Source organism: Apodemus sylvaticus, chromosome 21, assembly GCF_947179515.1.
Source record: "Apodemus sylvaticus chromosome 21, mApoSyl1.1, whole genome shotgun sequence".
Lineage (NCBI taxonomy): Eukaryota > Metazoa > Chordata > Mammalia > Rodentia > Muridae > Apodemus > Apodemus sylvaticus.
The window spans coordinates 2,270,495-2,286,788 of NC_067492.1; the positions used below are offsets into that span (position 1 = coordinate 2,270,495).

A 16,294-nucleotide genomic window follows, 5' to 3' on the forward strand; every position below is an offset into this window, starting at 1 on the left:
GCACACTTTTAATCCCAGCACTTGAGAGGCAGAGGCAGGCAGATTTCTGAGTTCGAGGCCAGCCTGGTCTACAGAGTGAGTTCCAAGACAGCTAGGGCTATACAGAGAAACCCTGTCTTGAAAAACAAAAAAACAAAACAACAACAACAAAAATAGCAAGGATTAATGGAAAATCCAGCACAGGGCAAGAAGTGAAACTCTGTAGCAGAGTTCAGGCATAGCACATAAGCACAGCACACTAGTGCATACGCCACTGTGCCCTATACGGAGCTGCTTCATGCAAAAACAAAAACAAAATCCAGGAAAGGTCAGCGAGCAGGAAAATCACCCCAAATCTGTTGTACTTATTGGGAAATCTGTGCACTGTTGATCTAGAATTGTTTTTTCTTTTTCAATGTCTTATATACCAAAATTTGAATTTCCACAAAACTTCTAGAAGAAAGGGTGAGTCTTTAACAGACCATCTTGAAAAACAATACTTGATTATAATAAATCAAGTAAAAATGAGTTGATTTATGAACTAGCCACTAGAAGTCGGTCCAGCCAATTAACCAAAACTTGAGGAGGAAGAAGATACGATAGTACTAAGAATCTATTACACAGCAAGAAGATGATATGAAATCCCTTATTCTTCTGAAAGCCCAAGAAAGACAGCATCCCTGTCACAGATGAGTAAACAGGCTCGATGCTGGTAGAAGGGCCACACAGAGCCAAAAATGGAAACTGATAACACGCATTCTTTATGAACACCTCTGGTTCAGTGGTTGACCACTGAGACATGAATGTTTCTTGGAATAGTTTTAAAAGGAAGGATATTTGTCACACATACCCAATTGTCCACACTTTGTGCTATTCTAATCAAGGAAAGAAGAAACAGAAGTTCATGCAAGTGGTCCTTATTCACCAGTGACCATCTTAGCAAGACTGAGCAACAACTCAACAACTTATTGGTAGCATCAACTGTTTGGGATGTGACTTACTAATCGTCTACCTAGTGTGGTACTGGGTTCAATGCCCAACACGCAACCACTCCATCATTAACAACAAATATAACTAAATCAATCATCTGCTCCCTGGCAACAACCCAATAAGACAGGGTCCATAAAATACCCAACACTGTTCTCAGTCACTTGTCACCCCAATGTCTCTGCGCTTAACAAGAAAGCACCTCCCACTAGACTTGCCAGTTCCAGCTACCTGTGTTTCTGCAGACATCTCAGTTGTCATCAGCAAATCGTAAAACATGAACAATAAAACTAACAGCACAGAATGCTCAGCAGTTAATTAGCATTCCATGTTTCCTCGGAAAAAAATTTTTAAACCTTTTAGGATATGCCTTGATAATCAAGTAAGTTGTTCAGAGACCTGCTGTGCTGCAGAGGCACAGCTTTCCGGTCCAACTGTCTCTACGGCGAGCAGACCACATGCTACACCCTCGCTGGATTGTTCTGGAACTTTAACCAAGTGGTGAAGATCTCAGATCCTACATCTATCTTCGGTGGACTTAGTGGTTAGTCACATCCTGCATGACACTCTGCCAGGAACCCATAATCTGTGCTCTGAGCTCTCCTCTCTGCAGTGAGAGTGAGCGAGCGCTCTTTGCTGAACGATAACCTGCCGGGCAAGAATCTACTAGCCATTGCTCACAATGACTCTGTACGCTGGGTTTCAGAATTATAAATTATACATCTGAAATGCCTTTGTACTGCAAGGAAATGTTTCCTGGAAAAGAACTTACATTAAAAAAACAGGCTTAATATCGGACTTAGAAATGAAAATTAAAAGGCATGCATGCAGGGGTTGCCAATTTCCATTTATTTTAAACATAAATAGGTAAAACACAAAGCCTATTCTTATATCAGCCACCTACACAAAACAAACGCTTTTGGCTTTGTGGCTTTCATCTTGTTAAAGCCTCCACATTTTTGGCGAGCTGGCAATTTTCATTTTGCAGTATGAACAGTGAGTTATGTTGTTACATATAAAGAAACATTAATTTTTTAGTATAAGCAATCTTAAGAGAGCCTTTTCTGAACCACAGTGCCTATAATGTACTCTAGTTTTCTATTCTAAAAAGATGCATAAAACAAATAAAAGCAGAAAAAATATATATACAAGCCTAAAACTTAGCTTTTCCAATATCAGACTGTAGAACAAAGACTGAGGATCAATACCATTATGACATTGCTAAAAACACTGTTACATACCATGGAAATGTTGCAACCACATGCAGCACCTATCAGCACTAGGCAGGAGCAAATATTAAAACTCACTAAGCAAGCAGTCTGAGGAACTCGCCTCTGCACATGAGACTCACCTTTGAAAACACACATGGTGAAATGGTGAGCACTGAGGACCCCCTAAACCACATTTACCCTGACTCCCAACAGCATGTGTCCCGAGGGAAGCAACAGACTCTTGTGAGTGGCAAGTGGCACTGGTGAGTGGAATGAGATCCAGTGTCCTGTCTGCTCCCTGGCAAAGCCCATGCATATCACACCTGCCTGGTAATCCAGGAGCATGGCCAGCAGCCCTGCAGCCTAGAAATGCTGCTGGAGCTCAGGGGTTGTAACTGGAGCTGCCCTGCCTTCACAGAGAGTGAGATGAGCAGAGAAGGGGTAGCTACTGAGAGCCCAAAGCAAACTCGCATGAAGCTCTTCCAATAGGCACCTTTGGGACAACTCAGTCAAACACCGTTCAGCAAAGGCGAGTGGGGACCTGGGAGAAAGAGCTTATGGAATTCATGAACCTCTGGGAAGCCTTTGGAGGGGCTATGGCAACAAAGCGCAGGGGATGCAGAGCTTCCTGGACAAACAGCAGGATAGACTACACAGACTAAGAGACATAGGATTAATGTATTGCACTGTACTCAAAAAAAAAAAAATTCTCTAGAAATAATTTTCAATTGGGGTATTTGGTTATCTCTGACACACAAAGACATGTTTTATGGGACTCTCAGAACTATAAATAGCTAAAAATGGAATCGTATTCATACTGGCTTATATAATCTATTTTTAACATCTTTATTGAGATATAATCGTAAACCATAAAATTCATCCACTTAAAGTACACAATTGGGATTAGAAAGATAGCGCAGTCAGTTAAGTGCTCACCACACAAACATGGGGCACACAGTCCGTGCCTAACACCCATGTGAGCAGGGCTCGCTAACACAGCTGTAATCCTGAAGATCTGAGAGCAGCCTGATGTACCCAATTCAGTGTGACCTTCAGGTTCGTCAATGGACCCTGATGACACTCTATACCAATCTCCACACTCACACACACACAAAGTAAACAAGAAATGATTTTTAGTATATTTGTAGCTGTACCACCATTATAACCACCTATATTTAGGCTATTTAATCACTCATAAAAGAAATAACAGGGGTAGAGAGATGGCTCAGTTGTTAAGAACATTTGCTGCTCTTATAGAGGACCCGTTTGATTCCCAGAATCCATATATGGCACTTCACAACCACCTGGAACCCCAGCTCGAAGCAACCTGAAGCCCTTTTCTGGCCTCCCTATGAGTACCTGCACACTCATGGCACACATACAGAGTCATACATACATACACAGACATATATAAAAAAATCTTTATGCTGCAGAAACGGCTCGTTAAGAGTACTCGCTGTTCTTGAAGAAGACCTGGGTTCCTTTCTCAGAACTTATGTTGCAGTTCACAACCTTCTGTAACTCCATTCTAAGGGATTATCAACACCAGGCACACACATGGTGCATGTACATACAGACAGGCAAAATACTCATACACATAAAATATATTAACCTTAAGAAATGTAACAAAAATAAGCTGGGCAGTGGTGGCACACACTTTTAATCCCAGCACTCAGAAGGCAAAAACAGGAGGATCTCTAAGTTTGAGGCCAGCCTGATCTACACAGCCAGACCTACACAGAGAAACCCTGTCTTGAAAAACAAATAATAAAGATAACAATAACAACAACAAAAATAATTTAAAATCTTTATAAAGAAATGAATCAACTCTCAGTCACTCTGTATCCTCTTTGCCCTAAGCCCATGAATTTGTCAGCTAGTCAACACAGGGACTATTTGGTGTCATTACAAATAATACCTCTATGAATATTTATGCCTAAGATTGTATATAAATGTTTCACTTCTCTTACTTACATATCAAAGAATTTAAGAGAAGAACTTAACACTATTATAGGATATGCGGTCATGAAGCGTAAAGTTCTAACCATATGTACCCATATAGGCAGAGAACAGCGAAAAGGCAAGAGTGTCTGCTTTTGTTTGCTTTGACGTGGTCCCATTTGGCTGAGAGAGGCCCCGAGCTTGTGATATTCAACTTGCACCATTTCAGAGGATGACCCTGAACTTCTGAGCCACCTGCTCCCAGCTCAAGAGCAAAGGGATTTCAGGTGTGCCTCCCCAAACCTGGTTCCATGCAGTACTGGAGACTGAACCCAGGGATGTTCTTCTGTAGGTTGGGTAAACAAACAAACTAGCTGCATCCTGAGCATCTCCTAATGGTATAAATCACCAAAAGATAGAAGGCCAAACATAAGGAAGCACAGTCCCAAGAAAAAAATCTCCACAGAAACTTTCCAAATTGTGAAAGAAAAATAATTGGGGGGGGGGATCAGACACTTTCCTGCTTTAGTTACTAAACAATAAATATATTTTCATTAGAATTTGATTCTCTAAGACCAAGCCCAGTGACACTAGCCTTTAATCCCACCACTTAGACAGTGGCTAGATGGCTGGGGCAGGGGCATCTCTATCTGTTCTAGGTGGTTTCAAGGCAGCCAGAGCTTTGTATAAATACCCTATCTATAAAGAAAAAGAAAAAGAGAAGAAAAAAATGAAAGAAGGAAGAAAGGAAGAACGGATGGATGGAAGGCAGGCAGGCATTCTCTAGCAAGGCATGGCAGTACACATCTGTAGCCAAGATCACAAGTTTGAGACATCCTGAGCCACACAGTAAAAAAGATTTTCTATTTTCTGTGTTAAACAGAAAAGACACCAAAATGATTTAGCATACAGACCACATGTTCTACTGCTATTGACTTAAATCCATATAGGAATGTAAAATTAATGACTACTCAGGAGGGAGGGCGCTGTGTGGGCCTGCAATACCAACTCCACCCAGTGGAAATTAACCTATGGAAAGAACCTACTGCCCTAATTTCCCCCCATTTCCTCTCATTTCTGACCCCGAAAAGAGAGAGAGTATAACGCGTGTGTCGTCTGTTGAATGTTTGCCATCACCAACGCCACAAGAAGGTAAGAACCCCTCAGAACAGGTGGAGGATCTGTCTTCAGGTTAATGGTCCATATGGGACTTTAAACATTACCTCCAACAAGTAATTCATCCATGAGGAATTAGAATCACCATAAGCCAAGCACTGCTTCTCCTCAGCCAGATTCAGTCTGTGAATCTCAATTCCTAAACACTTGCACTCACTTCTGGCCCAGCACCAAGGATTCACACTGAAAGAAATGGAGGCACTAGACCGAGCCTAAGTATAGTCAGGGCCAGATTCCCACACTGCTTTGGCTACATGCCTTGAATCTGACCCAGTGCAAACCCCAGGACTAAGCTCTGCTTGGTCTCACAGACAAACTGAGCTCCTTGAAAATAGCTGACATGAAAGAGAATCTTCCAAGCACTCCAAGCTCTCTAAGCCTTAATTCTGATTATACACTATTTGTGCTACATGACAAACACAAGCTGCTAGGCCCTTCTAACTAGCAAGTGGGAATCAGAATCCTCTCAGAAGGGTCCTTCTCGTGTGGCGCCTGTGTGATGTTTTTATTCTCAGCATCACTCACTTGCCCTCTATGGTACCTGTATGATCAGTATCTGCTGAACAAGTGAAACTGTGGCAAGCAATGCACTAGAGTCAGCCATCTCACCTGGAAAAGAGTCACAGCTCCATTCTGCCTATTGTTCAGTTCTACAACGTACAAGAACTACAAGAAGTCTTCAGAGAGAGTCTGAAGCAGCCAGGTACACACAGCACACTACCAGACAGGGCTGGCCTGAGCTGAGGGTCAATGGAAGACTGCAAAGAGAGAGGGATCATTCTAGGTAAAGGAAGCAGGAAAGATGGGAGAGGAGGCTGGAAAGTACAGGAAAGTCAGAGGGGTACAGAGTCTGAAGTAGAGGACTCAGGAGAACAAGAGATCACTACACAGACACTGCCCCTTACCTGTGAGAGAGGAGGGCATTGGGAGCTGAATTTTCAAACTAGCCTTTTAACTATGTTTCTTTTTCTCCTTTGAAAGACAGAAAATGTTGCAAGTAAAATGCCTTAAACTAGTTTTTTTCTAATCACTGCCACAATGTAACTCCCATCAAGTGTCTAGAAAGTTTGTAACTGTGTGGCAAGATGTTGCCATGCATTTATCCCCCACCCCACCCCACCCCATCTCTCTCTCTCTCTCTCTATCTGTCTCTCTCACTCACTCACACACATTCACTCACACACACACACACACACACTCCTCACACACACACACTCCATACCAACTGTACTGGCTAGTTTCGTGTGTCAACTTGACACAGGCTGGAGTTATCACAGAGAAATGAGTTTCAGTTGGGAAAGTGCCTCCATGAAATCCAGTTGTGGGGCATTTTCTCAATTAGTGATCAAGTGGGAAGGGCCCCTAGTGGGTGGTACCACCTTTGGGCTGGTGCTCTTGGGTTCTATAAGAGAGCAGGCTGAGCAAACCAGAGGAAGCAAGCCAGTTAGAAACATCCCTCCACAGCCTCTGCATCAGCTCCTGCTTCCTGACCTGCTTGAGTTCCAGTCCTGACTTCCTTTAGTGATGAACTGCAACATGGAAGTGTAAGCTCAATAAACCCTTTCCTCCCCAACTTGCTTCTTGGTCATGATGTTTGTGCAGGAATAGAAACCCTGACTAAGACACCAACTACCAGGTATTTCATAAAAACCCTGATTTGTAAATTTAGTAATTAGTAATATCCCAAAGAAAGCAGGGTTGTTTTTTTTTTAACAAGTTCCTGTCCATAAGTTGTTTTATTTACTTTTTTTTTCTTTGAGACACTCACTGCCTAGCCTGAAATTCACCCTGCAGATCAAGCTGGCCTGGAACTTGGGACCCATCCTCCTGCCCCTCTCTCCCTCCCAGTGCTTAGGTAACAGAATTATGGGTATGTCCCACCTCCTCCTCTCCTCTTCTTTAAACTGTATTATAAACAACGAATCACTCTTAAGAGACTGGTTTGAGAAGCAGAGGACCAGCCAGCCCATCTGAAACACTTAGAACAGCTTTGGAATTCTCTGCCCACTACACTCAATGAATCAATCTGCCCTTCTGACTGCACCATTGCATAAGCAGGTTTTAAGTCAACCTAGTCTTCAATTAAATTACAGTCTAGGCAAAAGAAGAAAAGTCAAGCAGGAACTATAGGATGGAGAGAAGTCGAAAGTGTTCCCTGGATGAAGTGCACCAGTGATACGATCTTTACTGAGCAGCTTCAACCATCCAGATCTAGTTCAGAAGAATTCATATTCACCACTGCTGAACGCTAATTTTAATCCTGCAGGGAAAATAAGGAAGCTGAGGCTCTGTAGGGCTAGCTTGCCTGACGTTAAACAGGGAATGCAACCAGATTCCCAACACTTTCCCCCAGGACAGATCTATATGGAGAAGGGAGGTGAGCCAAGGGCTAGCACCCGCGCTCTCTCATCTTGTCTTCAACCCCTTCTCCTGACTACAGGAGCTTTTCATTCCAACTAAGCCAAACTTATCCAATCAGCAACTTGTCCTGTCTCTTCTGTTACCAAACCATAAGACATCCCAGAATCTCTCTCTGGTATTTCCTGTCTTCCCCAGCTTGATCCAAACATAGGCCTTCCAAAACCCCAATGTTTCTGTTCCCACAATGCCTTCCCTCATACTTTTAGGATGGCAATACACTCTCCAGGTTCATACTCTCTTCTTACTTCACCACAGAACTGAGGATCCAGGACTCTCCCACAGGAAGGCAGGTGCTTTCTGGGGTCACTCAGCTATTCAGTTAGAAAACAGGGCCCTAAACACTGCTAGCCATCCCTCCCACCAAGTCGAGTGCAAAACGTAATGACTACATGATACCCACCACTGCATAATGGTGATTCCCGCTGTGAAGTTCCAGAGCTTGACATTTAGTACACAGCTTCCCTTCAATAAACCCCAGCTTAAAACTAAGGTTCTGACTGCACCAGAAATGATAAGGCTCAGAGCACACACATAGAGACACAAATGGTCCTCCAATCAGACACACTCAGTAGAAGCATCCATGTAATGGTCCTTAACATCTAGCACAGCATCTAAACCAGGGTCTTGATGATAGTGGGTAAAAAAGGAAGACAGTCAACCATTTCACCCCATGACTACAAAAATGTTTTCCCACTAGTGAAAAAATATACATTATATATGACTAAGGGTAAGCCATCAAACACTGGCTTCTTAAGGATATTTCTAGTGCTAAGACATGGCATTTTGCTGGCCAGAAATTGATTTGTTCAACCTACAGAGAAAACAGCTCAAGTAACATAAACAGAATACCAGAAAATTAGCCCTACCATACCACAAAGTGCTTAGTGCACAGAAAGCTTGCCTGGGTGTTTTCTGTTTGTTTGTTTTGATTTGATTTGATTTGATTTTTAAATCCCAGTTCTTTTCCTTTTTTCTTCTGCTTCATGAGTTTTTCATACATTGAACAGGGTTTGCCTGCCCACATTTCCCCATAAGGTAGGAATTCATCAGGTCTCTGTCACCTAGCAACCTATGCAAGATTTTACTATTACCTGGCTACCCAGTTCTTTATACAGAATCTATCCTGTTTTATTAAGCAGAAGAAATAAGAGAACAGAAGTTGCAACACTAACAATGTTGATGTGTTTGCTCCCTAGTCATATAGGATGGGAGAAGTGTGAAAGATTAATCTCAGTCATTACCTAACCATCCAAAAGGAAAAACAACAGATGGATGAAGTAGTTCCCTTAAGCCTTTAAACACTTTTTTAAGTTCAACTGTTTATTTAATGTGTGTGGATGTTTGTGTGCACAGGTGTGTACTACATGCATGCATGCAGTACTTGCTGATACCAGAAGGGCATTAGATCCCCGAGACTGGAGTTTCAGAGGGTTGTGAGCTATGATGTAGGGACTAGGAATCCAACCCAGGTCTTGTGGGAGAGCCACCAGTGCTCTTAGCTGCTGAGTCAGCTCTAGTTTCTTTGGTTTGGGTTTTTGGCTTGTTTGTGGATTTTTTTTTTAAGACAGGTTCTCACTATGTAGCTTTGTGTGGTGCTAATTATGCAGATGAGCTTGGCCTAGAACTCACAGAGATTCACCTGCCTCTGCCTCTAAGTTCCGGGAGTAAAGCTATGTGCCATGAGCCCAGCCCTTTGAGCACTTATGAGTCAATGGTCTTGTGATCCAATGGTTAAACTCCAAATACTGAAAATCTGGAGAGAGATTTATGTAGCCCTGACTGGCCTTGAATTCCAGGTTCTGTAAGATTTCATCTCAAATCTTTTTTTTTTTTTTTTGAAAGTACAGAGAGACTGAGAAAGACAACCAGCAATGACTTCTGGCCTCTGAACACACACACACACACACACACACACACACACACACACGGTCTCCTAAACTGAGTTTTTTGGAACCAGTAAATTATCTTTGACTGTCTTATCTGCTACTCCAGTGTCACAATCTCTCTCCCATCCTTCATTTCTCACCCCTGGTCTTCTCACAGCTATTAGTACTCAGACCTCCTACTTTTTCAGGGACCTTTTCACCACCCCTCTCCCTTTGCTATGGAATAGCCACTGCTGATAGTGAAGAACAGCCCACATCAGCAAGGGCCCCCAAATCTATCCTTTCAACATCCCAGGAACAACATCTCCCCACAGCAAACACCACAGCTGTCCTCACCTGAGGAATCACAAGAATCTTGCCTCAGACTCTCACAACCTATCAGAAACAAAGAAGCCTGTGGATCCCTTAGATGCCAGCACCCATACATAACACAATAAATACCTAATATGACTAGAAATAGTAAATGTTTAATTCCTATTAGAAAATTACTAATTCAGTCAGTCAAATAGTTACCAGTGTATTTCCCAACAGGCAACTTGACCATTGCCCAGGGTGTACAAGATGAAACATGGCTAGTTTTACAAACAAAATCAGCAAAGCAAGAGGCCGACATCATCATGCTCTCTGCTCTGGAAGCAGGCACACTCCTATAATCTACATATGTTACTGCCATTTTTCTTTTCTTTCACAACTAATTATGTTTGTCTGCTCAGTACAAAGACAACCTGGTTTTCCCTTAACGATATTAAATCACCAACTGTCAATCAGAAAGGATGCTTAAAACACTTAAGTGTGAAGTTACAGAGGATTTCCCCTCTTGTCAGCTCTACAAGATAAACAGGTGCCCAATTTCCACTAACGTTGTTTGATTTTTCAATGAGTTCGACCAACTGGAAGAACACTCACAGCTGCTGAACTTAGCATCTCCTAACCCTGTACCAGATTCCTAACCCTGTACCAGATTCCCAACCATCCTCCAAAGTTTCCTTAAAGGGGCAATCTTGTGTTATTTTTTTCTAACACAGACTAAAAACAAAACAAAACAACGGTGTAACCATTTTGCCCTTTCTTAATTTCAGCGAAAAATGGAAGGCAGACCATGAGTATTCGGCGACATAAGCAGACAAAGCCACCTTCTCCGAAGTCACAGAAGGCAGGCCACTGAACAGACAACAGACGGGGAAATACCGAAGGGAACACATTCCACTCTCTCATACAAAGGAAATATCCTCAGGTGCTAGAACGAAACTTCAGCGTGGGCTGTTGTCAAACACAGAGGGTAAAACAACCTACAAAACGGCCTTCCAGTTCTGACCTATTATGGAGGAATGCGATTTAATAGAGACAATGTTCTCCGTGAGGAAAACAGAGAAATCGAGGCTACTCCGACCCCAGGCCCAGTGCAGCCCGGGCTCCTCACTGGAGCACATCCAGCTAGGTAAGGGTAGAGATCCGGAGGGAGTTCTGACTCCATGAGAGGGTCTAGGCTGAGGTGTTTTAAGGAGCCGAGCACCAGAGTCACTCCATCGCCCCCACCTTAGCCCAGGAGCCAGGCCGACCCAACCAGGGCTGCCCGCGCGACCCGGAGATCCCGCAAGAACCCAGAAGGTCCACGGCCCGGCTGCAGCTCCCGAGTGTACCAGATCACTCAACTCTTTCCACACTCCCCAAAGTTCTGTGGGCAACCCTCTGGGACAGGCCTGCTCTGGGAGAGGCCTGGAGCTGGATTGCCAGGGCCCGCGGACGACCCGGCAGAGGCGCCCCGCCAGACAGCGCCGCGCCTCCCGCGTGCGGCACTCTGCCTCGCCCCGTGCCGGCTCTGGACACCCAGCCTCCCACTCCTAAACCGGGAGGACCCAGACAGTGTCCAGGGACTGTGCGGGTGGCGATCGCGGCCGAGCCGGAGCGCGGCGAGAACTTTACAGCCGCGGGTCCGGGCCGGGGGCGCCGGCGAGGCCGACCGGCTGCCGCACTTTCCCTTTCCCCGCCTCCCGGTCTCCCTCCTCCGTCTCCAGGAAGCGCCATATTGATCCCCCGCGCCTTTTCCCCCGTCCGCTCCCCGCCGCGCGCCCCAGGCCACTCACCTTGGCCACGGCCTTCCGGTAGCGGGTCACCGCCTGCTGGATGAGGCTGAAAACTTTCATGCGGCCATCTCCGCACGGAACGACCACCCGGGTCCTCCCGAAGCACACGGTCACTTTCATGCCGCCGTCCCTCGCTGTCCGTGGCCGGAGCGGCTCTGGGCCGGGAGACTGTACGCAGGGCGCGGTGGGGCCGCTGCGCCGGCGCGCCGGCGGCTAGGGGCGCGAGCTGGCGGCCGCACAGAGCTGCCCGGCTACCATGTCCAGCCCGGCTGCCTTCGCCTGGCCTCGCCTGTCCCCGCCTGTCCCCGCCCGGGCGCCTGCAGCCTCCGGCCACCTGTTCGGCGTCTCGGCGTCTTGGCGCGCTCGGCGGCGGCCCGGGGCCGTGTGGCGCTCGCGCTCAGTCGGGACTCCGAAGAGGGGACGGCGAGGCAGGGAGGAGGAGCAGCGGCGGGCTGGGCGCACAGCACCGCGCGCAGGCGGCAGGAGGAGGCGCAGGGCGGGGCGCCCCGAGGCCTCCGCCGCTGCCCGGCTGCTCGGTTCACCGCACGGCGACGCGCGTTGCAGCCCGCGGCGCTGTGCTTGGGCCAGCGCGGGGCAGGGCGCGTCCTCCTCCAGCCCACTTGCGGTAGGCTGCAGTGGGAGGTCCACTCCGGGACGCCCCACCCACGCCCCCAGGGGGCTCCAGCAAGGCCCTCTTCCTTTCTTTGTGACTTTTAATCCCCTTCCTGGGAGAAAGCAGTTTTAGCTCGGAGACGCCTTTAGAGCCCGAGAGCCACCAAGTCGCGCTTGCGAAGACAGGAAGCTCCAGGCCAGGTCTCTTTCTGCCCGCGGCAAGGCAGGGTGCCTGTCTCCGAAGCAAGGCCGGGCGGCGCTGTTCTGTAGCAGAGATTAATTGGCTGCTCCCAAGAGAGGTTGGAGACGCATGGACGCACTGGTACTTCCTCTTGAGGCCACTATTTACCTTAAAGTTTCTTGGTGACCCACTTGTTTAAATAAGCAAGAGTTAACACCGCAGTTCAAATACATCTGTTTCTTCAAAATTCCTCAATCTAAGCAACATAAAACCCTCTAAATAACATACAGTCCGAATGTTCAGAGGGAAAGCTGTTCTAGATAGGATATTTCCTCGCTGCTAAGGGCTGCCTCATAACTCAGACACTGACACACCCCCAGCTCCACAGGAAGTGAGTGATAAGCAAACCCTAAGATGTTTAATAACAACGTGGACCAAATCTAGAGAAGTGACTGAAGCTGCTTTCTGTCTTACTTAAGATGCGGTCCCTAAATAAATGTTACCGTTCTCTTCAAAGAATGGCAAACTTCAAGAGAGTCGCTGTTGGCCTGAGTTTGTCCCACGTAATACAATAAGTTCAGTTTGGCAGTTAATTTGCATGATTTCTTGAGCTTATTAAAACTCCTGTGGGCCCCCAGAATCTGAGCACCTACAGCTGGTGCTGAGGGCTCTCCATCTATCCCTCCTCCCTTTCTAAAATAATAAGCAAAAACAAAGAAGTCCCTTGACTTTTTAGACTCCTGCACAGTCTCCTTGGCCTTGCGGCTCTAGGTCGAAGGAAACATCACATTTTCTCCCTTCTGACTGCTCACAGTCTATCGGATGATCACTGGTCCCAGCAAATGATATCATCATGTATCATCCTCTCAGGGGTCGTCAAGAATTCACCCTCCCAAAGTCCACAAGGAGAACTCTTGAGTGCACACAGCCTTGGGAAAGACTTGTTACCTCTACATGGCTACATCGTTCAACTTGTCTACCAGTGACTGTGCTGGTCATGCTATGTCGGTGAATCCTGCTGAGGTTTTCTTGTTTGGGACTTTAGCAATACTTGGGTCCATGGCAAGATGGCCTCAGCCTGCCAGGCAACGACCACCAAGACTACCTGAATTCTAATCCCAGATCCCAGGTGGGAAAAGAGAACAGCCCTGGACAGTTGTCCACTGGCCTTCACACACACACACACACACACACACACAGAGAGAGAGGGGGGGGGAGGGAGGGAGGGAGGGAGGGAGACTCTGAGAGAGAAAATATAAATAAAAACACTTGCACCCACAATAATTATGAGTAATTAGAGAGGGTGTTTGTTTTGACACATGGAAAGAGTATAAAGTTGCTGTGGGATTTGTCAAAAAAAAAAAAAAGGCACCGATTTAGGTTAAGTTCTAAGTTTGAACACTAGTACTTTCAATCGTGATGTTCACTCTCTCCCCAGCCTTGTCTTTACCAGCTAAGGAAAGAAATTGGTGAGATGCATCTCATAAATTGTGAGGATCAAACAGAATTGTATATTAAATGTCTTAATATGTGCTACTATGTGAGAACATGTAACATAGCAGAGTCTATGGCCACTGTATAAAATATGCAGACAAAGCCTGGGCAGGGACAGCAGATGATTGGAGAGCAAGGAGATCTCAAAGAAGTCAAAGATAGGGGCTGGTGAGATGGCTCAGAGGTTAAGAGCCCTGACTGCTCTTTCAGAGGTCCTGAGTTCAATTCCCAGCAATCAACATGGTGGCTCACAACCCTCTCATAATGAGATCCGATGGACTCTTCTGGTATGTAAAAAGACAGTGTACTTACATTAAATAATAAATAAATCTTTTTAAAAAACATAACTAGACAAGGGCTGGAATATACCAAGTAGAATGCTTGTCTAACATGCCCAAACCTCTGTGTTTGATCTCTAGCACTCCATAAAAACTCCACATCTGTAACCCCAACACATAACAAGTAATTTTCAGAAACAAAGCAAGTTAAAGAACAGCCCAGACTACATGAGACCCTGTACTGTAAATAGTAATAGTAGTAGTAGTAGTAGTAGTAATAAAGATTAAGACTTTATCTGGCACACGTGATGGTGCATGCTTTTAATCCCAGCACTTGGGAGGCAGAGGCAGGCAGAGTTCTGAGTTTAAGGCCAGCCTGGTCTACAGAGTGAGTTCCAGGACAGCCAGCGCTACACAGAGAAACCCTGTCTAAAATTTAATTAAATTAAATTAAAAAAAATTTTTTTTTGGTTTTTTGGATTTGGTTTTTTCGAGACAGGGTTTCTCTGTGTAGCCCTGGCTGTCCTGGAACTCACTCTGTAGACCAGGCTGGCCTCGAACTCAGAAATCTGCCTGCCTCTGCCTCCCAGAGTGCTGGGATTACAGGCGTGCGCCCACCACCGCCCCCGGCAAATTAAATTTTTAAGAAAGACTTTATTTGGCTTACTTGAATAGCCATCATTAATCTTATGTATCATGGTTGAAGATGTCCCAAGCTCTGATAAGTGACTAAAAAGATGTCAATCAGATGTCTTCTCTTTGAAAGCATGCCTCCCTCCCTAGCATAGCCACACACCTTCAACTTGAGGTCCTGAAACGTGGTAACATCTTAAAGTGGACTATTTATCATATACTACCCTTCCATAGCTCACCTGTGTAGTGCTATAACATCCCCACAGCTTTGCAGGCGGGCAGCCTCAGTATGGAACTGAATTCTCATGAATTAGGTACAGCCTTGGAGTCTTGAGACAGCTTTCCATGTACTTGTATTGAGGTTTTTTTGGTTTGTTTGTTTGTTTTAGATACAGTTTCTCAGGTCCCAGACTGGCCTTTTTTAAAAAAATGATTTATTTATGTATTATATGTAAGTACACTGTAGCTGTGTAGCTGTCTTCAGACACACCAGAAGAGGGCATCAGATCTCATTCTGAATAGTTGTGAGCCACCATGTCGTTGCTGGGACTTGAACTCAGGACCTCAGAAGAGCAGTCAGTGCTCTTAACTGCTGAGCCATCTCTCCAGCCCCCAGGGACTGGCCTTTAAACTCATTATGTAAGATGATCCTGAACTTATGAATCTCTTCCTCAACCTCCAGAGTGCTGGGTTACAAGCATGTGCCACCACCCTTGGCTTAGGAAATACTGGGTGGTATAAACTGGGGCTTTTATACATTATGACCAAGCATTCGACCAACTCAGATGTATCATTAATCCCTAGTCTTTGCATCTATACATATGCAGTGGATCTCCAACATTAAAAATTTATTAAAAATTGCTTTGTAATTATTTAGATGCCAGACCCTTTGCTATCTTGAAAAAATTCACAAAATTCTATGACAAATAATTTCTATCACTATATTCCCCAAATAGCATCTAACCATAAAGATGGATCATAGCCAGACCTCCTTCATGTCAATAAAATATTCAGCTTAGCAAGTAGCTTCTCATCTGAGGTAAGCATTTAAAGCAAACCTGGTCTCTTTGAAAAGCAAAATTATCAAAGTCAGGGTTCAAATGTTGTGTGGATATCTTATAATGTGTTTACTTTCTTAAATTCTACAGTTTTCTAGTTAAAAAATAACCATGGCCTTTGTCTGTATTTCTGTTTCACAGCTAATTGATTCAGTTGGTTATAAATACCCCAAAGAGTTCTGAGAATTAATTAGGGTTTAGCTGGGCTTTGTGCCTATGCTTGGGTGGGTACATGTGACCACACAGAATATAATTTTCAATTCTATCCAGCTACACTCACACACCTCCATATGTGTAGGAAAATCATTGTACCAAGCAGCTCACCCTTGGAAAATTAATAATTAAAAATGAAG

The 16,294-nt window shown here is 45.1% G+C and overlaps 1 protein-coding gene across 13 annotated transcripts in view; it reads right to left on the bottom strand.

The window, feature by feature from the left end:
• Pard3 (par-3 family cell polarity regulator) overlaps positions 1–12,470 on the bottom strand; it is a 548,938-nt gene extending 536,468 nt beyond the window's left edge. For 11 of the 13 annotated variants that reach the window (XM_052166623.1, XM_052166619.1, XM_052166621.1 and 8 more), the window contains exon 1: positions 11,686–12,470. In XM_052166623.1, the coding sequence (XP_052022583.1) occupies positions 11,686–11,805 (120 nt within the window). In that variant the 5' untranslated portion in view covers positions 11,806–12,470. The remainder of the gene's footprint in view (positions 1–11,685) is intronic. The other 2 variants (XM_052166628.1, XM_052166627.1) reach the window with 1 other exon arrangement.
• Positions 12,471–16,294: the final 3,824 nt, after the last annotated feature.